The sequence below is a fragment of the Phalacrocorax carbo genome, chromosome 4 (assembly GCF_963921805.1).
Source record: "Phalacrocorax carbo chromosome 4, bPhaCar2.1, whole genome shotgun sequence".
NCBI classification, from domain to species: domain Eukaryota; kingdom Metazoa; phylum Chordata; class Aves; order Suliformes; family Phalacrocoracidae; genus Phalacrocorax; species Phalacrocorax carbo.
In genome coordinates this window covers 17,473,439-17,496,147 of record NC_087516.1, presented here as the reverse complement: position 1 = coordinate 17,496,147, position 22,709 = coordinate 17,473,439, and the positions used below count along the sequence as shown (strand labels likewise).

Here is a 22,709-nt window from a genome sequence, read left to right as displayed (position 1 = left end):
GGATACGAAATGCTGTTTCTTTTAAACTACTCTTAAAGTGCGCGTATCGCCGAGTTGCAACTGAGACGCACCCTGGTGCCTTTCCACACAAAATGGCTCAGGAAGGAATTACTGGGTAAAGGCTGAATATTTCAAGCAGGAGCTTAAGGCAGTTTCATAGCCTGCTTATTTGCTTAAAATCATGCGCATTTTTCAGTCCACCTGCTTTTCAGTTCTGGGGTTTCTGAGATCCAGAGCCATGAGCATGCGGCTAGAGAGACATGTTACAGTTTTTCATTTAAATTAGAAATAAAGTGTAAGCCTGTCTCCTGGGTCCTACTATGCAGGAACTTTTAACTCTGTTGTTCAAATATCACAAAGTTAAGAAATGCAAATTCTCTAACATAATTTTTTTAAGTTGATTTTTTCTCTCTCAAGGTTTCCATATAACAAATATTGGGTGCTGTTCACAGGATGTGATGGTGGTAGGAGAACCAACTCTGATGGGAGGCGAATTTGGGGATGAAGATGAAAGGCTTATCACTAGATTAGAGAATACACAGTATGATGCAGCAAATGGCATGGATGATGAAGAAGATTTCAACAATTCACCTGCACTGGGAAATAACAGCCCGTGGAACAGCAAACCTCCTGCTAACCAGGAGACTAAATCTGAAAACCCCACACCACAAGCTTCCCAATAGGTTATTCTGCAGCAGTACCCACGGCAATGTGTGTCAGTGGGTTATCAATTACTGTTTCACAGCATTCTGCAAAATAAAATTGAAAAAACCCCACCTTTCAAAAGATACAGTATCTATTTCTAAACTCAAGCTATCTGATTTTTTTTTAATTATGGAAAACTCTTGTATAAGCTTCCATATACGTTTCTTGGAAGCATTCACATACAACATGATACTGGCACTGACCTCAACTGAAATAACTGAAAATTAAATAGCATCTCATGGCAAATTTCTGACAATACATTTTATTGGAAGGGGTTGTTTTTTTCCTCATCAAACAATGGCCATATTTTAACAAGTCATCAGTGCTCAGGATCTCATAAACGTAACTATGTAAAACTTTTTACAATTGTAATATATTTTCTGCTTTTCAACTTGCACCTGAAATTTCTTGTTTCAGAAAAAATCAGCTTTTAAGGAAAAGTAATTTAAAGTAACTTTTATTCTCTCTTTAACTTTCCTTTCATCAGTTAATCATTTAAAGGATCCAGCATTTTTAATTTGCATTTAGCTGACGCCAGTAGATACTTTTTCCATCATTTAATAAAAATGCTGAAACAAGAAATGTCTTTTTTTCATCAAAGACATGAGAAATATTTTTATGTGGAAAAAGACACCCAGTCCTATGAGAGTTTATGCTTTGTAAAATTGCTGTCGATCCAGATATTTTAAAGCCATGTAATCCATTAACTTTGTGGGCAGCTTAATAAATCTAAAACTTTTGTGTTTTTATTATTGTATCTGAGTTGGCTTTGTTGTTATTTCTTTTCATAGTATATTTCTTGTATAATATTTTTGTAAAGCCCTCAAACCCTTTTTTGTTTTACTTTTTTTTTTGGTTTTGTTTTTTTTATTATTATTCCGGTGTATTTATGTGAAACTTTATAAAAGAAACTAATTTTTTCATTTACATATTAATATGTTCAACTCATCATGTAAAGACACAGTGAGTCAGTGTGTTATATAATACAACTGTATTTTATGTATGCTTTGCCAATAAGTGTGCCAATAAACTGTGTTAACAAATGTGCTCTTATACAGTGCATTTACAGTTCCTTGCATGCAAAAGACACACGCCCATGTGCAGGATCATGCACCAGGAATTATTGGAATTAATGTTTCACTGAATTACAATCTTTTTGTAGCAAAAAGGAAAGCCTGTAATTTAGGTGTGAATCGCTTACAGCTCAATTTGGTTAGACACTCTTTTTTTAACATTAATGATGCGTAACAGCGGCGAGAGCCAAGCATGAGGGAGTGCAGGGCGCCCAGCAAGCGCACCTCCATCCTGAACTTTGCACCTCTCGCCTTCCAGGGCTGGGGCTTATCAGAGCAGGGATTTCCACTCTGCTGAATTCTGTCTGATAGTTTTACGATGAGTCCCTCAACTGGGGCTGAGAGGATTTAAAAAATTCTCCTTCCTTCTTCCCTTTGTTATCAAATCAATTGTTCGCGGGAGCAAGCAAAACCTCTGGACTGGTGCAGCCGCTCTGAACACAGCCCGGCGTGTAAAGCCCCTCAGCTGAGCTGGGAGGCACAGAGGAACACGCCTGCATCCCGAGGCAGCTGAGAAGCCCTGGGAGGTGCACCCTGTGGGTCACAAATACTTACGGGGAGAAATACCGACACAGAGAGACTGAATCTAGGTGAGCCTGTCTTTTGTGCAGGGGAGTGATGTTTTGCTCTTGATTGAAACTGTACTTTTAATATTACTAACATTATAAAAGCATCTGAAGAACTCTTGGTTTTTTCCTGAGTGACTGTATGTATACCCGGAAACCACGCTAGGGAAATGTGCCTCCCAAGCGTATACACATCTTTTTAAGCATGCTTTTGCTGGATGTGATTCTGCCAAATAGTTTTGAAACCACCACTGCAGAAGGAGTACAGGGCAAAGCACCCTGCGTAGCCACTTGGTTCTTCAGCGGGAGACAGCTCCCCCCCTGCCCCAAGAATGAACCTCAGCCCCCGATACGGGCCCCATTCTCCTGCAAGCAAATTCCTCGTTCAATTAATTTTGTCACCTATGGTAGGCCTTGCAGGAAGATAGCCTAAATGACACAAAAGCATATCTGCTGTAGGGTAGAATTTAAAACTAACTAAATAACAGAAGTGGACTGAGTGTATCCACATAGCTAGCAACGCTGGTCCCTCCTAACTCAGGATGTAGGAAACAGTAGGTCTATCATTCAGTGACTATATCAGCCCTGAGTTTTCCATGTAAATAATTAAATTCACAATGTATTCCATTAAGGGATCACTGGCTCCTATATAGCTGCTATAACATTACAATTATACACTGTAATTCTAATGTTCAAAAACACTAATCATTCATATTACATTTCCATGAGCACACTCTAAAAGGCGTTCCTTATTATTAATCTTTCAAGACTGGCACTACTATTTCAATTTTTAAAAGATTTATGATGTCATATTACTCCTGTTGTTTCAGTAAATAAACACAGGAACGCTTGAAAAATGGGTAACAGACTCCTTAGAGGGCTGTCCTTGAATTAATCTGGAAGGACACTTTCTCCATATCTCTCAAAAACCCCATCTACAAGCTATCAATCCACCCTATTGTGGTTAGGGTGAATAACAGAGGGAGCTAGCGGATTTTATTTATTCACTTATTTATTCATAAAAGAAAATGTCCAAATGGGTCATCTCAGTGAAGTGGCTCGCGACGTACAGCAGCTGACCACAGAGTCTTGTCATTGCTGCTTCCTTCATCCCCATGCCCTGGGCTGCTGCACGGGCTTTTCTGACCATTTTTCAAATTACATGGTAAACTCATCAAGGCAGAGCCTGTGATCTCGTGTCTTCCCATGTGCCCTGTCCTCGAGAACACGCCCTACAGGTAGAGAATGAAGGTACAGCAATCACATTAACTACTGGATTTTACGGTTGCGGGTTGCAGCTTTTGTGTGCTCTGTGACCATCTAATGCAGAGAAGTGGGAAAGGTGAATAAAGATCGCAGGTAAGTTGAAGCAACACGTTCATGAGAGCTGAGGTTGCTGCCTGAAGAATGAAAGCTTGAAACCAACAATTAATTTTACTGTAATCTAATCTCCCCACCTACAAGAACATTGTAGCTCTCCTAGAATTTGGAAGGAAATAATGTTGTTGACACTTCCCTCTGGAGACCCCTGCAATTATTAAAAGGAGGAAGGAAACTTATCTCATCTTGCTGAAATACTTTCAAAGAGAAAGCGCTTGTTTGTTTTAGTTAAATGGAGGGAAATACTGGCCCTGAGAAGCGCCATCGCAAATCAGAGGGAGGAAATTCCAGGAGTTTACTTAGAAAAGCAGAATCACATAATTAGTAAAGCGACTAAGAACACTGATAACTAAGCTGGTTGCTGTTACAAAGGAATTGGAACCTGCAAGAATCATAAGCACTGGTGGGTTTTGGTTATTCTTTGAATTGCTTTGTTTGGGGATATTTTTTTTTTTGTCTTGGGTCAGCCAAGACCACTTCTCAGGGAGCTTCCAGGTCACACGAGTCACCAGCTGATCTCACCAGTGGCCCCTCGTGAGAACATTTCAGTTCTTAAAGTTCCTTCTTTCTCCCTTTTCATAACAAGTAAAAAGAAGCAATATTTGCAGCTTTGTAGTCTTTTCAGAAACAAGGTGTCCTCAGGTCTCCATCTTTGCATCGGTATGTATGAATGTAATAATGTTGTGGGAGAATTCAATTTGGAAGGGACCTTGGGAGGTGTAGCTAGCATTTGTATGCTTGCAGCATCATAGGGCTCTGTGAAAGTCGTAAGAAACTAATATTTAACCTTGGTCCTGGAGAAGGTACTACACATTGTGTAAGTGTAACCAACTTGCGTCCTTGGGGAACAGAGCGAAAGTTCCCATTACCAGAGAGCTGCCACGGAGAATCAGTCTTGAAGTGTGCAGAAAGAGATCGGGGTAGAGGGGACGGAAACTACGGAATGGAAAGGCAAAACACTGAGCATTGCTGGGTGTTCTCTAACACCAGGGTGGGAAGAGGTTCCTTACCCAGCCTTTGCTGTGAAACACCATTAGAAGAGCCTAAATGATAGAACTAGCCATAAGAACGGACTAAATTTTGCAATTTCATGGCCTCCATGAAAATCCCATTTTAGCAAAGACAGGATGAAAGAGAAAACATGAATGATTGATATTGAAGGAAACCCAGTTTGTGCCTAATATATCCTGGAGAAACTGCTAATGGAAATTGAATAGTCCTGAAAATATTTCCTGAGACTGCAACTCTGATCAAGTAGCGCCATGGTGATATATTGCACGTCCAAATTAAAGCTGCCCTGGGGCACAAGGAACCCCAGCAGCTGGTTTTACTGTGTAGGACTGGATGATTTGTATGTTTTTTCTAGCTTTTTGACAGCATATTTTTGTACAAGGCTCAGGCCTGAACCTTCTACTATGTAAGAGGAGCAACTGAATATTTAACATCCCATAGAACTGATGTTACGCTAGCATATCATTATGTTTCTGTTAGGAAGTCTGTTGGTACCCCGGCATTGCAGAATGGCAGATGGTACCTTTAGATAAAGAGCCGCTTATGGAAGTCTCTAAATTTATGAACCATGCTGCTACGTTTCATGAGAAGATATGAATTTCCACTGAATGTTCACACTATTAAAATCTACTTTAATTTAGTGTGTTATTTTGACAGCAAGTAGTACCAGTTCTTTCAAAGGGAGAGGCTTTATTAGGATCAGTGATGGAGCAATCTAACTCTAGGAGATTTCTTCCACAACCCTCTGAGTCACTTCTGAAATACAAGAACTATATCCCTTACTTCAAGAAATAATTTTAATGAGTGTATGGGCAGTCTTAATCCATAAGCACATTTTAAAACACAATTATGCACTAAAGATGACATCACAGAATAATACACTTGTGCCTAAGAATCAAAAACTTCTTAAAAAGCATCCAGCCACAACAGAGCACAAACATTCCAGTTCCCCAAGAACCTCCTGCCTGTGCTTCCATCAACTTTACCAGGAGCAGGAGGAGAACGATAAGGTCCAGTTTGGATAAGTTACTAAATGTATCCCTGATAACTTGGGTGCTGAATGCTGTTACTGCAATTAGCAGGGGAATGTGCTTCAGCTGAACCCAGAAAAATGCCCACCCAGTGTGCCTCTGTTCCTGTTGGAGACCCAAATTTAGGAACCTGTAGGTCTGAACTCATAGCTGGTATCCAAAATTCTTCAGGTTCTTTTTCTTTTCTTTCTGTGAGTTGTTGTGAGGATTTTATGAGGGACTTTTGTTGTTTGGGTGTTCGTGTGGTGTGTTTTTTTTGTTTGTTTGTTTGTTTGTTTTTTTAATTTGTACAGTGCTCTAGGATATAAATACTTCTCGGGTGTCCAGGATCTTGCCAGTTGGAAGGTGGCATGCAGAACCGTCGTTGGAGAGGGGGGAGGAGCTGTATTTTATATAATGGTAAAAGGAATTCTGTCTGATCTCTGAAGATCCTCAAGTTGTGTATCGCCCCAGCTTAATTAATAGCTCTGTCTTGACAACTCTGAATTCATCTGAGATAGTATGTACAATTTTGTACGGAACAGCTATAATGTATAAGGTTAGCATCTCCTTTGTAAGTGCATTAGGAGTCATTTTAGCTAATGTTTGATATGAAGCAGGCATTTAACACCCCTTATCACATTCAACTGCAACTCTCATTTCATCACATAAAGTTTCATCCTCCCTGAGTGATCTCTTGTGGGGTCTGAGTACTGGAAAAGCTTTTAAGAACTGTGTTTGGTGCTTTCAGATGCTGGGTTGAGGGTTTTTTTTCCATTCAGTTTTCCTTCACTTCTCTTTGATAGCTTATGAAAATTTGTTTGCCATTTTTGCCCAAAGTTTTTAACTTTCCATCTTCTTCTGGCTCGCTTGTATTTCACACAAACAAACCCATCAAAACCAAGGTGTGTTGCTCCTGGGTTGCCAGAAGAGATCAAATTCAGCAGGCAGAAGGTATGAAATTTAGGAACTGTGATGGATACTGGGGCTTGTGTCTGACAGCAAACTATTTTGAAAGGGAATTTTCAGCTGTTATCTTTGAAATCTCCCCTCCAGGTTAAACTCATGTTCCAAAGGGCGATAACGAAAGGTCATAGAATCATAGAATTGTTAAGGTTGGAAAGGTGAGCAACTGAAACAGCTATCTTTTCATACAGGTTTTTGAGCAGTTCCATTACTTTCTCTGTGCTTAAATCACCAGCTCCCCTGATGTGAATCAGGTGTGAAGTGCTACAGAAGCTCAATTTATAGGAGCTGGGCTCATAGCTAAGGTGCCTCTGGACAGTGATCAAGAACCTTTATTGTGGTTCCTGAGCTTTGTAGGAGCAATGCAATTTCATTTTTGCATATCACAGCTATCTCCTCTGCCTGCCTTTTTGTCAACAGGGACAGGAATTTTCAAATTGGCTTTGTTTAGCAAACTTCCAAGTTTTGCTCTTATTTCAGCCTAAGGGTTCAGAAAAATATAACCTACATCAGCCTTCTTTCTCCCAGAAAATGTATTATTTTTAAATATCCCCCCTTTTTTTTTTTTTAAGTCAGAACTCCCTTGCGAAGGGCTTAACTCACAAATTTCACTCAGCAGGATTTGGCTTTATTGTAGATGCCAACTGCATTCCTGTGGGGGGGGTGGAATAATACTAATGACCAGTTTATAATGAGTGATTGAACAGTGGCACTCTGCAGGGAGGCAACATTTTTAAGCTCAAAGCCATGTAATAGTGGGATGTGGGCTTTTAAAATTGTCAAGTCCTATGATTTTATTGTAAGACCTGCGGCATAGCTGGTTCTCAGGTAGGAGGAGAACTGTTGGGGAAGGAAGGAGTGGTCTGTATAGTAATTGCCTTCCAACAGCCTGACACTTCAGAAAGTGGCAATCTACAGGATGGCAGTTTCCAAGAAAAGCCCATATACTGGGAAAGAAAATTGCAATCAGTAATGAAGGAACCCTTCCAGAGATGGGCCTCATGCAGGCACTGCCAGGTAACAGGGTGGGCATGTAGCTGCAAGGTCAAGACTCAAAAGGGAAATGGAAAAATGATTTATTGAAAAATTTCATTTATTTATTTATTTATTTTATTTTTGAATCATCTGTGATAACGCAGGTCAGTGCCAAACCACTGTTCTGGTTTCTTAACTTCAACAGTCTCCTTTAACTGATTAACAGATGGATTAATTTGAAATAACCTTTGAGGTAAAATAAAAAAAACACATGGACAGTCCTACCTTGAAACCAGTAGAGTCATTTTGTCATGTTAAAGGCCTGGCTGCAGTCACAGCTCTTCTGGGACTGTTATCACTGTCCACCTATACCTCACCCTCCATCTGAATACCTTGCAGTCTCCTCCAGGCCAGTGCCTTACGGTGGGAATCTTTGTGACCGTTTGACTTTCACTGCAAAATGCCTGCCTACGTGGCTGCAGGCTGCTGTGAGACACCTAGAGCAGATGTACAGAAACAATGATCTTCAAAATAATGATTTTTTAAATTTAATTTTATTTTTTTAAACCAGACCCTTTTCATTTGGCTTGAATGTCCTTTTTCTTCCAGGTTTTGAAACAGCCTTCGATAATTTTTTAACAGATTTCACTTTCATGCAGCTACAAGCACTACAAATGTGGTTTTGATTAAAAACAAAAAGTTAAAAAACACTGGAGCTAAAAGTCAAATATCAAATACAAGCACCTCTGATCTAGCCAGGGGTGGGCTGATGAGGTTCCCTTCTCAAGGCTCCTGACTAAGCCACGATGCTGCAGAGTGAATTACACAGATCATGTCCTGCCCAGCTCTCTACAGAAATATGCTTGTAAACATTGCAGAGAGGTAGCCTGAAGGACATACGAATGATATAGATGACCCAAAGCAACAGTTATTCCATCTTTCTCCTCTCCTCCCTTCCCCAATTCCCTTCAATGTTTGAAAATAGACTAATCCAGGAGAGTGGCAATAAAAAAAAACAACACAGAGTTGTGAACTCTGGCTTTCCAGTTACAAGCACACATCTCGGGATGCTCTTCTGGCAGCTGGTGCTTTAAATGTGACCAGAAGTGACCAACCCGGACTGTAACACAGCCGCTGTGTACCTGGGCAGCTTTATTGCATTTTCTGTGTATACAGTGCAGCAAGCAGGACCGAGTCCTCCTCCCTTTTTGTTGTTCCTAAAAATAACCCCAGTTTCCTAAAATTCCCACTAAAGGACTATGTTGAGGACCCCACTGTCTGTACAAAGGTACAAGTCTTCAGAGCTCAGCTGGCCTCGCGGCACGTCCGTGGCTCCTCGGGGGAAGAACACGGTGCCATGGTGAGGAGCACAGCACGCACAGCTCCTGCAGCATGAGGCTGCCCATCTCATTAGCTGCCCCCCGTTGGCTGGTACCACCCCTCTGCCTGAGCATCCACAGTTCTGAGCTGAAGCCACTCAGCCTTTTACATGACCCAAGACACTTGTACGTCTTAACATTAGTGAGTCTTGTGTGGAGCTGTGCCAATTTGGATCCCTTTATTAGCAGTATTAAATTCCATTGTGCAGGTATTTCCACAGCTGTGAGTTATTCAACATAAACTCCTACTGAAGTAGAGAATAGGCTGCAAATAACCCACCAGGGAACAATTTCTTAAGTGCTAGTCATCCAGCAAATTCCTTTATTCTCAGTTTTTATAGCAGGATTATTCGATGTAGAGGATATGTCCAGGTTATAATGTATTTGATTATTTATAGCAGATATCTTGTGGCATGAGCTCCATTTTAAAATGGCCAAGGATTATTGGAACCAGACAGATGTGATGTTAATTTCCAAAACTAACCTCATTTTCAGTGGAGCCTGTGCTATTGCTTGCACTCTTGAGAATATCACTTTTCTGGTAATTTTTCAAACCCCTAGTTGTTTTCCTACAAAGCCTACTTCAGCCTGTGATTTCTCTGTTTCCCATATCTTTTCTTGATGATTATTCCTATTTCCTAGTGAAACATTTCCCTCCCATACCACCAAATGGATTCCCTCTGTACAGAAGAAAAAAGGAAAAAAACCCTCTTTTTCTGTTCCACTCTTCATCATCCCTTGAGATATGTTTTCAGCTCTAGGGAAGCCCCACGAGAAGGTGCTGCCTGATTTAAACCTCATACCCCACTGAATGGAAACTCCCACTTCTGCCCTGCCACCTGCCTGAGCCACCAGCCTGCCCTTTGCGCTGAGAAATGTATTTAGAGGAAATACACCCTTTTTCTAATGCTACTGTGTTAGCCTAAGGATAGGTAGGCCCTTATACAATCCTTTTTGCTAGTGTCTCCCAATCAGGCTATTGGCACAGCATAGTTCAGTCCCTTTTTGAAGCTGTCATTACTCTCTACTTCACAGAATCACAGAATGGCAGGGGTTGGAAGGGGCCTCTGGAGATCACCTTGTCCAACCCCCCTGCTTGAGCAGGCACACCCAGAGCAGGGGGCACAGGAACGCGTCCAGGCGGGGTTTGAATGTCTCCAGGGAAGGGACTCCACAGCCTCCCTGGGCAGCCTGTGCCACTGCTCTGGCACCCGTACAGGAAAGGAGTTTCTTCTCATGTTTAAGTGGAACTTCCTGTGTTCCAGCTTGTGCCCATTGCCCCTTGTCCTGTCACTGGGCACCACTGAAAAGAGGCCAGTCCCATCCTCTTGACACCCACCCTTTAGATATTTATAAGCATTGATACAATCCCCCCTCAGTCTTCTCTTCTCCAGGCTGAACAAACCCACATCTCTCAGCCTTTCCTTATAAGGGAGATGCTCCAGTCCCCTGATCGTCTTGGTAGCTCTCCGCTGGACTTGCTCAAGCAGTTCCCTGTCCTTCTTAAACTGAGGGGCCCAGAACTGGACACAGTACTCCAAAAGTGGCCTCACTAGGGCAGAGCAGAGGGAGAGGATAACCTCCCTCGACCTGCTGGCCACACTCTTTTTTATGCACCCCAGACATAACCCTGTTTGTTATTTAAAATACTTTGAACTGATCCAGTAGCTTCACTGAGGGCCCCTAGGTCTGGTACCAAGGGGGTTGTTGAACAACAACAGCTCCACGTTCAGCTTCTCTGCCACCTTTTTGCTTCTGTAAAAGTGATCCCAGTACCCGGCCCTTCTGCCTGCAGATTTCAGAGAAGCACGTCAGTACAAGGCTGGCTTCAGTTCCACCGCGTAAGAGGCTCAGCAGGGGTGGTAGGTATGCTAGAGCAGTAGCCAGGCAGTGAAGTCTTAGCAGATGCTGTGCCTCTGTATCTCCTGCTCTGTCTGCCCCTTTCCTCCCTGTGATGGAGAGACCGTTTCTGGAATGCACATTCATGAGGTTATTCCATACAGACTGAGCCATTAAAGTGCATTGCCCACAACTAAGGTCCTTTTATTTATTTATTTAGTTAGTTAGTTAGTTAGTTGTTTATTTATTTAAAATCCCATGCATTTATGGAGGCACACTCTTGTGGTTTCAAAGTGCTGTGCATGGTTTTTATTTCTATGACTTCCATTGATTTTGTATTTAACAGAAACTTTGTAGCAAAATCTTCCAAGTGCCACTTTACAGTGCTAGGATTTCATTCCTATCATCCCTAGCCTTTTTTTGCAGACTATTCAGACAGCAATATTTAGGGCTTTTCTTAATGCCTTCCATCTCCTCTGAACTGCTGGGAAGGGGCCAGCCATCAGCCAAACAGCAAGTAAATAGGCTGCATGCATTTAGTGTAGTGACGGGCACATATGTTTTCAGTGAAGAGTTTATTTGCCAGAAGAAAAGTAGTTTCAGAATTCAGGTCAACTTTTGGTGAATCACTTTGAACTAATAAATACAAGAGGTGAGGACAGAAAGATTTCAGAAGTGCAGGAAAAGTTCATATCAATTTTTCTGAAACAAATCAGATCTTTTTAGTTGGGCTAGGCTTCTCCCGTTGCCAGCAATAAAAAAAAAAAAAAAAAAAAAAAAAAAGGAGGGAAGAGGAAAAGGGGCAGGACATTCTCTTGCCCCAAACCCATCATCTAAGTCAGAGGTGTTTAATAAATCCATTTCCTTTGGTGCCCATTGCTCTCCTGCCTCAGCCCTTGCCCCAGCTCTCCACCTCTCCTGTGCCAAAGCTCCTATTTCCAACCTCCTCCATTACAATCCTCCACACCCCTTGGTCCTTCTCACAAATGTGCCCAGGTCTCAGCTGGAGAAACCCCAGCCTCTGCCATCTCTAAGTACTTCTAAAGCTCTGCATGAAACTATCCTTGTCCAAACCCACCCAGAGTGCCTGAACTTTATTGCACCTCTCCAAAACCTTCCCAAACTCCCTTCCTGTTTCAGACATCCATGTCAGAGCAGGTACTTGGCTCTTCCCTGTTGGCTGCTGCACCCCACTGTGCCCATCCTTACCTCCTGAAAAAGCCTCTGACTGTGCTCCAGCAGCAAGAGAAAGATCCCAGAGGGACGCTGCACTCACCAGTAGTACAGAGTCCTGTCCTAACAGGTCTCCAAGAGCAGGAAAGGAGAATTACGATGGGGGAAAATCTGAGGTACAGAACCTCTTTTTCCAGGTTGCATTCACTGGATGCCAATTATATCTTGGCAAAAATGTTGCCCTTAACACTCACTTAAGATGTAAAAGAGCTGGATTCAGTCTTCAGCCTCCCATGTTACATGAGAGTTACACTGGAGGGAGGGTGATCTCATCTCCTGTTGAAGGGCAAAGATGTTCTCAGTAGTACCTGGGCCAGGGGAAAGCAAGTGGCTCCAGAGGCTGCTGATGCTCTCTGCAGAAAGTTAGCCCATGGCTTTCCTCAAAAACAGTCACATTTGAGCTTGGTTTTTGTACCACACAGAAAACACTATTCTGTTGGCTATTCAGGTGCCACTGGGATCACGCTCCCTTCCATTTACTGTCCCCTGGCAATCTCAAGTTTGGTTTTTGTTAGAGTGAATAAAGAAGCAAGTCCCAGTGAACTGAGCGTGGTTCTTTCAAGCACAGTAAGAAATTTTGGTTGAAAGCAGACTCAAAAATATGGCACTTCACTTTTTTCATTTAGTAAATTAGGAAGCACCACTACTGACAGAGCTCCAGCCATGTGTCCCTGCCATGGAAGGAGAAGGTCATTTTGGTGCCAGGGGTCTGTCCCGTCCACACAGAGAGGAGAGCCTAAGGTGCCCTGTAATGAGGTGGCAGTTTCCCACTGGGGTAGGTAATTCCACTGATTTTGGTTAAATGAAAAGCCATGAGCCTTGAAGACCCTAATGTTAACCTGCTACCACAACACTAAACCCTTGTCCTGGCTTTTCGAGTTCACTGAGTTCAGCCCATGCAGCCCCTGGTGCAGATATTTCAGCATGATAGTCCTTCTTCACAGGCATGGCAAATGGAGCTCTGAAAAGATTTATGGATTAATTTATTGAATAGCATTGCATACTTGAAGACGACAGAGACAAGTATTGGTGTAATGGACCACAGCCTGACTTTACAGCATTGGTTAGAACACTTCTTCCCACAGAGACACGGTCTATGTCTGCCCTGCCTCCCACCCAACTTCATGTTTTCCAGGCCAGGTACAAAGCTCCAGTCCTCACCCAGGGGTCCCCAACTTCAGCATACTCCATTGTTCAAATCTCATCTCCTACTCACAAAATGAACACACCTGTAGCCTAACTGCTGGTCATTTAGCAAACGACCTCATTTAGAAACTAACCCACTCACTCCAATTATCCTTTTTCTTCAGCCACATGTCCTTATGTAGCAGCATTGCTCATTTATATGCTAATTTTACTAAGTCTACTTCAAAGGGGAGAATTGTTTGTTAAAAATCTTACACTCCAGCCTCAGTTCAGACCATCTCATTATTTACCTGCAAATTTAGGGAGATATGGGTAAAAGCTCTGTTCTTTTATGATCTATTGTCTAGGTGATCAAAGGAAACCATTCAATATGAAGATCAAAAAGAGTCTGGCTCCCAGCAGCCCAGCAGCTGGCTCTGCCAACTCCCAAAGTCCACAACCTCTGTTATAAGTAAAGACTGATTTTACTATTAAATAACTTTTGATTACAAATTGGAGGGAAAAAATACCCTTTACAATCATAGTCTCTTTACTAAGGTGTTAATGAAACTAGGCTTCATATTGATATTATCTCAATTATTAGTCAATGAATAATCACTATGTATACAGTGCCTCTATTAATAATCCTCAGATAATGAAAAATATCCCACAGACATAGCTAATACTGCTTGATAAATTGCGGGTGGCCCACAGCTAACCCAGATTTTCTTTTTTACATAGATATACTGCTCAAAGGATTTTTAAAACAGGAACTCAGACACAAAAGTGTTTACTATTTAGAGAAGGCAAAAGCAGTGACTGTAGGTTGAAGTATCAAACTGGGACACCTCATGTCCCAGTCTGTTAGGGAATTATGTCAACAGAGTAACACGATGTGAATAATGAACCCGTGCTTTTCAGGGTTGACATAATTCCTCAGCCTGAGGAATTTGAAGAACCATGTTTTGTAGAAATCCTACTCTTCTAGAAAAGATAACCCACAGAATTTTTCATCTTCACCACAAATAAATGTTAAATAGTATACACTTTTCTTTAAAAAAATAATGTGAGAAATGAAAAAGTATAGACTTTCAGGCTTTAATCTTCCCTTTAAAGTCAACACACTGTTATTCACTATAGTGTGTCTCTTTTGTACGCTACAAATGGCAATAAACAAGAGGCTGAGCACTGAAGTATATTTGGGGGCTCTGCAAGGGGAACACGAGGATATTTTGACTTCCAAGATAATGAAATGTGTTGGGTTTTTTTACCAAGTCACTTGACGCATTTCTGAAAATACACCGAATTGTCCTAAAAATATTAAGCTACCTCTAGAGAAGAAAAGTCTCCGATGCTGCTAGGAAAGGCATTTTTCTTGTTGTGCTATAGCTGGATTGCGTGATTCAGTGTGTTGTACCCTTTCCTGTCAGTCAGTAGTAAAGGAATACCTCAGCAGGTCTTAGATGACTTTTAGAGCTGTTCTCCTTTGGAGCAGATCTAAAGCTGATGTTTTGACCAGTTGTTAGTATTAAAGGTCTGATGGCACTTTACAGGAGAGTTGAGGTGTAAGTTTTGGTGTCCTGGCCAAATTCCAACATGGGTAATTAAATTCTGTCCATCTAAACTTCCCCCTGGGGCTTTAGTTGGCTCAGGTATTCTTAATTTCCTGTCTTAAAATGTTCCATAGGGTTGCAGCGGTGCTGTTAAATAGTTGCCAGGTTTCACCTCGGCAATGTGCGAGATGATTCATACCTTACAGATTTGTAGATAGCGGCACGTCAGTACAGCCTATAAGAGCTGGAGGAAAGGCTGAGTAGAAATGACAAGATGTCATAATGACTGTTTCCTCCATTCATTTTCTAATTTTATGACACTTTAGAAAAAAAATTTGCATCTCTCCATTTGTTAATGAAATAAATTCCTCCCCCCCTCAACCTTTCCATTTCTTGCATGCCCAGGAGAGAAGAGAGCCCCCGAACAGATGCGTGTAGATCTAAATTAAAACCCAGATCCCTGAGTGTGCCAGGACATGAAGAAAACTGAGGTCTACATTTGAACTGCTCTCCTTCTGCACCTCCACAACAGGCAGAAGCACATTTTCTACTTCACATACTCCAAAGCTTCGTGAAATTTCACTTCCAAATCTAAGCTTAATGCCCTGAAATCATTCTTACGGTAGCTTTCTTAAAATGTAGCAACAAAGCACCAAAACAGTGCTGAAGGTGAGATGAGCCCAAGTGAATGTGTACTTTAAGTTGCTCCCTGTTTTGTCCTTTCACTGGCAGTTTAAAAGCTAAACAAAGTCTAAATTACACACGCACCACAAAAATAAAATACAGCCTCCAGAAAGTCCTTGTTCAATATGGTATGGTATATGCAAGTCTGTTATTTGACACTCCTTCATCGTTATCTGGCCTGTTTCCTCCCTTAGCTTGCTTCAGCATTGCAAAACTTCTGAACCCAGTCTAGATGTGGGGGAAGAGCTTACAGTACTCAGTCTCTCACCAAAAATAAGTTAGGAGGCAAAACTGCCTTTGTTCAGGAAGAGAGAGAGGCTTTTCTATTAGCTGATTCAGCCCACCCAAAAATCCAAGGAGCCCCCCAGAGGTGTCTACCTGAATCCATTGCTGAGGTAAGAAGAAGTGGAAAACGAGGCTGTTAACTTAAACACCTCAGCTTGTTACCTAAGTTGAGAGGAATATCCCTGCCGTTTTAACACAAACAACACGTAATGTGTCTGCCTTGATACAGCTCATGCATTTATCATGAGGTAACAAAACCAGGAGAGTAATAAATTGGTGAGATTTCATTCTTATACAAATTTCTGAAAACTCTCAATTGCTATAAAAGTCACTAGGGGCCCAGCAAACACCCACTACTGTCTTCTGCAGAGTTCAGTATAAGAACAATCTCTTTTGCAAGAGTAGGGGAAGAGGCTGAAATGTGTAACAGCTCGATACTCCTGTTTTTATGGCTTTCTTCTGCAAGCCTTGCTTCAGAAATGCGTATCAGCATAGCTCACAGTGAGAGCTTTGTCTGACTTGTCTGCTCAGGAGCTCGGTGAGTTACTGGCTGGATTACAATTGCGTGGCTGCCTGGTCTGCAGTTCTGTGTTAGTGAGGGGTAATGGGCAGACTTTTAAACTTTTTTTAAATAAGGAAAAAAGCTCTTTCAGAAAAAGAAAGCAAATATATGCCAGGTTTTTTTAATGACAAACGCAGAGCAGTAAAAAGGGGGGAAACATTAATGCTGCTTTGGGGTAAAAATGTCTTGAAGAGACACATCTTTAACTGATCAGGAAGCTCTGGAGGGTGAGCCTAATCTTTTTGGTCAAGCAACAAAATCTATGCATCTCATTTTCTGGAAGAAAGCCATTTTTTCTAGTCTCAAGATTTCCTGAAATGAGATCAGTTAGGCCCTGATCCTGGAAACGTGGAAGGGGTTGAGTTCCCAGGAGCCACTGTGTAGTATGCTGGGAAAAAAAAAAGTGTTTTTCTGGCATGCTGAATGAAAACAAAGTCAAGCATTTTCTTAATTAGGATAATCATTGGCTATATAAAGCCAAAAAGCAATGAAAAACATGGTGTAGGAAGTCCCAGTAAGTGAAGCTCTGTTTGAAAGTCAAGAGTTTTCACTTTGTCCTCTGTGAATGTAGGCAGGGATAATTTTCTTGAACTGCTCTGATCCTGCTGCCCTTAAACATATAAAACTCCCACTTCAATCAATGGGAGCTGTGCATACTTACGAGCTACTGGGTCGGGCTCATAAATGTCTGTCACTGATTGTATGATGCATCAGCACTCTTATGGCTGATTAAAGGAACAGACATGTCAACAGTAGATGAGACCTTTGCACAAATAGGATAACGACACCATGTCAATATTTTCCTAATGTGTGAATAAGTGCTGTGAGGAACAGGGCACACAGTATTCAAGAAGCTGAAGTGTTGGAGATGACTGAGAAAGCTTGCTGAATTCTTGTCTAAACACAAAAAGGAAATATTAAATATTAAATCAAATTATTGTTATTAGAATATACTATGTTAAGATGACACTTCCCCTTCTCTAAAGCAGCCTGTTACCACTTGCCCTTGATATATAATCGTGCAATAAACAAATGATTTTCTGTTATTGCTTTCCAGTATGGAATAAATGGGGTGGAAAATCTTTCTTTTTGTCAGAGAGAGTGCGACACTTCCAGACGAGATTGCATGATGTGGTTACTGGAGGTGGCAGTAGCAGGGGTAAATACGGAGGGTGTGGCCTTCGCAGCATGTGGGGATAGAGGTATGAAAAGGTGTTACACCACCCTGAAGTCCTACAGTCCTCAGACTCTCCAGCTCCAGGACAAGTTCTGTGCAAGAAGCAAAGCAGTGCTGTTTTACTTATGTCTTATGCTTTGTTAAAGGCATGGCTTGGAAAGAGCTAATTGTGTAAGCTTAATTCAGCATTTTTAAGATCACAAATTGATCTAGGTCTAATTCATTTAGTATATTTACTTACTTAAAGCTTAAACAGAAACATCATCATTTAGGTGTACGAATGCTTCTGAAAAGGCATGTCTGGTGTCTGAGACCACCTGGGGATCCTACATTTTATCCGTGTCTTTCCAGTACCAAAGTCAGTGTCAGAGTTTATACGAGCAATTCATAGGAAACAGAAGAAGGGAGATGGTGGTCAGCCATGTACACAGACAAGGGCTTCCGTTCTCAGGAAAACCTTCTGCTTGCCAGCTGTCTTGACTTAAGGCTGCTTTCTAGCACCTCACAGGGGAGGAGATCTTGCCTCCTTTCTCACAAACAAACAAAAATGTTACATGTTTATGAACTTTTTCTAGTATTGCCATTTTATTGAGGGGTAGGTTTCCATTTTAATCCAGTCCAACAGAGGGTCTCTTGCTTACCTCATTCTTCCCCTTTGCTTGAGATGGATACATGAGGTAGGAATATGAATTCATCACCAACTCAGTGTTGCCACTTGTCTTTCCTCCCCACCAGCCCTGAGTCCTCACAGTCTTTTTTCCTGACACTTCTTGATAAGCCATTCTCAGAGTATATAGGCTCACTAAAGACATAAGTGGGTAGCAGGGCCAGTTACCTGAGTTACCTGATTTCTTGGTTATGACCATGGGAGACGCTAGTCCATTTTGCCCACAAGAAGTATTTAAGAAGTCTTTTTATAAACAATGTACTAGCAACCAAAAAAAAAAAAAAAAGAAAGTAGACAAAGGTAGACAAAGTAGACAGAGCTAGTATTTAAGCCAGACTCCCAGGAGAAATAGAAGGGAAGGCTTATGGTTGGACCCACTCTGAGCAGGGCCTGGACTGGAGGACCTTCAGAGGTCCCATCTAACCTTCTGGAGCCAGAGTGTGGATGGAGGGATGGAGTGCAACTGTATCAACATGGTTTTGCAATGGACAGGCCCAGCTCAGATCTTGGCTAGTCATAAGAAAAAGGAATGAGAGGCTTCATAATTTTAGAAAAGGACCCCAGACCTCCAGAAGACCAGTTAGAGCTTGGCAGGCTTGGATAAGCTGCATTAGCATACAGAATCAATCATTAAGTGAAAATGTAGGAGGACTTTGAAGTAATTGAAGTGGGCACCTGATGTCTTAAACTCAGGGGCAAGAAGCTCTGGGGAATTTGGAAGTCCCCAGCAATCATGCAGGGGAAGCGCAGTCATTCCTGCGCCAAATTAGTGATGATTTCTGAATATTTCTGGGTCCTACAAGAAAACTGGTCATGTGTTAGCAGTGTCTATAACAACAGGACTTTCACACCTGTGTTTTTACAGTAAAATTTGTAATTCTGTAAAGCACTTCAGTGCTTGTGAAACCACTGCATGAATTAATAAATAATAATAGCTTGGAACCTGCAAGATATTCTACTTCAAATCTAAGAGGACTCTAATCCTTTCATGCTATGAGGACATCTTTTCTATATTCCCTTTCTTGGGATGTCAAAGATGTATTTTTCCAAAGCATTTGAACAATTTGACTGGGACCCAGGGGGAAATTCTGGATGCTTTGTGGTGGAGTAATGAGTCAGAAAGTTTTCTTGCCAGAGATTGAGAAATTCCTGACCTAATTTCTGAGAACACTGCATGCAAGGGAAAGATTTTGTCCTTAGTGGAATTCTAAATGTTTAGTATAGACCTCTGAGCATAAGGCAACGGCTTCCCTTTTCAAAAAAAGAAAAGAATAAAGAATTTGTGATTATGTTTGTATTTACTTCCAGGGAAATGCATGTTTTAGGTCAAATTTAAAACCTGAATAGTATAATTAAAATCTTTGTTTTGGACTAATTTTAGGTGTCAAAAGAATACAATAGTGAAGAGTTTCTGATTATTATTTATTGAATATATAGCTTTGACCAAAGCTGTAGCTTTGTATACATAGCTTTGTCTTTTAAATCATAAATCTGTGAAAGCTGGTGGGGTCCAGCCATATGCGCCAAGGCAGGACTAGCCATGTCCTTTGCATTTCTGATAAATATTTATCTAATTCCTTCTTACAGACCTCCAGCACTGAAGACACCCCAGGCAATCTACTCCCAATGTCTAACCTGAGTCGTCCTCACTCCAGATGTAAACCCAGTGTCTCTCAGCTGCTATGCTATAGTTGTAGAGAACAACAAGCACGTATTAGCCCTGTGGCTATATGGAAGAAGTTTCACTGAACTGCTGGCAATTAAAATTTAGGGCATTTTTGTTTGTTTTTATAGTCCCTGGGTCTGAAATCAAAATACGTGTTCCGTAAGAGAATTAGTACTGGACCTAAGTAAAATTATATATATAATTTCTAATTCTGTATCATTTTCTTCTGCAAAGGATGCCCAGCTCCTTAGGTGCGCAGCAAAGCCCCGGTGTCTGGCAGCTATTCTTTGTGTGGCAGGTGGGATGAAAACCCCAGTGGATGCATGTGGTCTCTGCTTTGCTGCTTTGCTTTGTTTTGCTTTGCTTTTTACAAGGTTTACCTGAGGAACTCCATAAACAATATTATTCACTGAATTCCATTTATTTGCCACAAAACTGTTTGAATTGAGTACATCAGGGTTTGACTGCCACCTTATCTTAGTATGTGATCATCAAACACACACAAGTGTGTATAAAAATCTGTGGAAAAATTACCAAAGCTGATAGCTTATAAAAGGGTTTTTTTAATGATAATTGTTCCAATTTATGATATTCTACAAAGGAAGCTCCTAAACCCACAAAACTTTTTTTTTTTTTTTTTTTTTTTTTTTTTTTTTTTTTTTAGGCAGTGGGTACCACTGTCTTTAATGAAAATCAGTCTTTTTATCCTGGAGACTAATATAACTGCTGGCCCTGGAGTTTGAACCCTATCTCCCGAGACTGCCAGAGCATTCTCATTTTTCAACCCTGCTGAGAACACAGCTACAGCATATTTCCTAATTTCTATCATATGTTAGTGTGTTTCATAAAATGCATTTCCCTTTTTTTAAAATAAAAATAATCAAATAAACCACACTGCAATGAATAGATGTTTTCTACTTTTTTACCTTACTTGATCAACTCGTTTGAAAAGCCAGTAGTTATTTTCACCAGAGCAGAATTTGTAAGACTTCAGTCAAAAATGTGACTTTTTTATATCTTATTAAATTTCATGTGGCTTATGCAGAAAATAAATTACTTGCAACTGTACTACATAAGTACCATTGCTGTATTTTTTTTCACTGAGCAATTTCTGAAAGCAGTATAAATCACAGGCTAAATTCTGCTGCCCTTCCTCCAACCTCGCTGAGCCAAAATCCCATTAAAGTTAACTTTGAGATTTGGCCCCATGACTGGATGAGTATGGGAAAGCCTGTAATTTATAAGGCCATATCCAGTCTATTATACTTCTGGAAAATGTGCAGAAATCTATTGTTAAGGGACTTTTCTGTCCAAGTTCCTAAAAAAGCCTGAGTAATTTCAGGGAGGCAATCTGATAGACAGATTTGTATGAATATTTATATAACTAATAACAGAGCCAATACTTCTAAATATTTTCTAAGAATATTCAGTCAAGTAAAACAGTGAATGTGTCTTGGCTGTTTGTCTTCTTTCTATTTACTTTCTTTGAATATTCCTGCAGATGAGTTCACAGGCAGGAGTGTTGAAGAATAATGACACTATTCACAAAGTGGATTTAAACTTGTAGCTCGGAGCAGTTTCATCGGAAGTCTCTCCTAACTTGTGAACAGAAATAATGATACATGGCAAGTGATGTTCAGAGAGATTTTATATTTTTAATTTTGAATAGTGAGTCCTTCAAACGTAAACAATCTACAGGTGCTCTTCAGAGAACCTACTGAAAGAGTAATTTCAACTAATCCAAGAAAATTATTAAGTATCTTCAGAAAATATGTAAACAGAGAAAGGTTAAATGAATTCAGTAGGTTATTTACTACAAAATACTTGTTCAGCCATGGAAACTACCCCCAAACAGATGTACACTTGTGGTCTATTTGAAAATAAATTAAAATGCTTCTCTTAATATCAGATAAATACCCTTCAAAATGCTTATTCAGATCTTCAGTCATTACCATGAACACGTGCAGTGAAGAATTAAACACTGCAAATATACGTATCTTAAAGACCTGAATAGAGAAGTCTATTTCCACCACAGGAATGAATAAATTCCCACACATCCTATATGCTTGGGCTCAAGTTCTTAATTAAATAGCTTGGATTTTGATGACTGGGATGAAAACAGTGCAATACAAATTTGAGAACTGCCCTGCAAGCTATTTTGATTGTAGCCAGGGCCCTGCTCCGAAGTCCTGCCAAGCTCTCCTCCAGAAGGACATCTTATGTCTGGTTGAGTCCCCACTGGTGGGCAGACACTAAAGAGGTGAGGGTCCCCAGTCTAACTCCACCTTACACTTTTGAATAAGTAATGATCGAAAATCCTGGAAAACGTGTCAGTTAAGTCCATTTTTCTCCCTACTTACTGCCCAGCAGTAAGGGGGAAGAGACTAAAGCTTTTCTCCCTGAACAGGCAGTGTGGACACATTTATAGGACATGCAGAAAAGCTGGCATTGATTACAAGTCTCTCTTGGATCCATTAACAATAAACCACAGTACAGATTTTAGTAATAATAAGCTGTTCAAACAATGGACATTTACAACACTAACTACTTTATTCATGGAAGTTTTACACGTGTATGTGTAAACCATATACTTAAATGTGCATGTGGTCTGTATTTATTTCAATACCCATAACTTGTCAGATGGAGCTGGTTATATTTTACAAACACTAATATGTTTGATTGATGTTGATATGTTCTGATTAAATTTACTGCTGATTAGTTGATCATCACTTTGAACAACAAGAAATTATATTTCACTCTTTCTATTACACTGATTGGCATTCAGTTTATCAACCATGGCACCAGTGGGAATTACCAGAGCTAATTGATTTCTAATGAGGATATATTAATTAC

The 22,709-nt window shown here is 40.7% G+C and overlaps 1 protein-coding gene and 1 long non-coding RNA gene across 14 annotated transcripts in view; one reads left to right on the top strand and one right to left on the bottom strand.

Moving 5' to 3' along the window:
- The window catches only part of LDB2 (LIM domain binding 2), a 225,285-nt gene extending 223,527 nt beyond the window's left edge, over nt 1-1,758 (top strand). For 6 of the 13 annotated variants that reach the window (XM_064449186.1, XM_064449184.1, XM_064449185.1 and 3 more), the window contains one exon: nt 453-1,758. In XM_064449186.1, the coding sequence (XP_064305256.1) occupies nt 453-683 (231 nt within the window). In that variant the 3' untranslated portion in view covers nt 684-1,758. Of the gene's footprint in view, nt 1-417 lie in introns of all 13 variants that reach the window. The other 7 variants (XM_064449192.1, XM_064449193.1, XM_064449191.1 and 4 more) reach the window with 4 other exon arrangements.
- Nucleotides 1-22,709, bottom strand: part of LOC135313041 (uncharacterized) — a 126,065-nt gene that overhangs the window by 56,268 nt on the left and 47,088 nt on the right. The window lies entirely within an intron of this gene.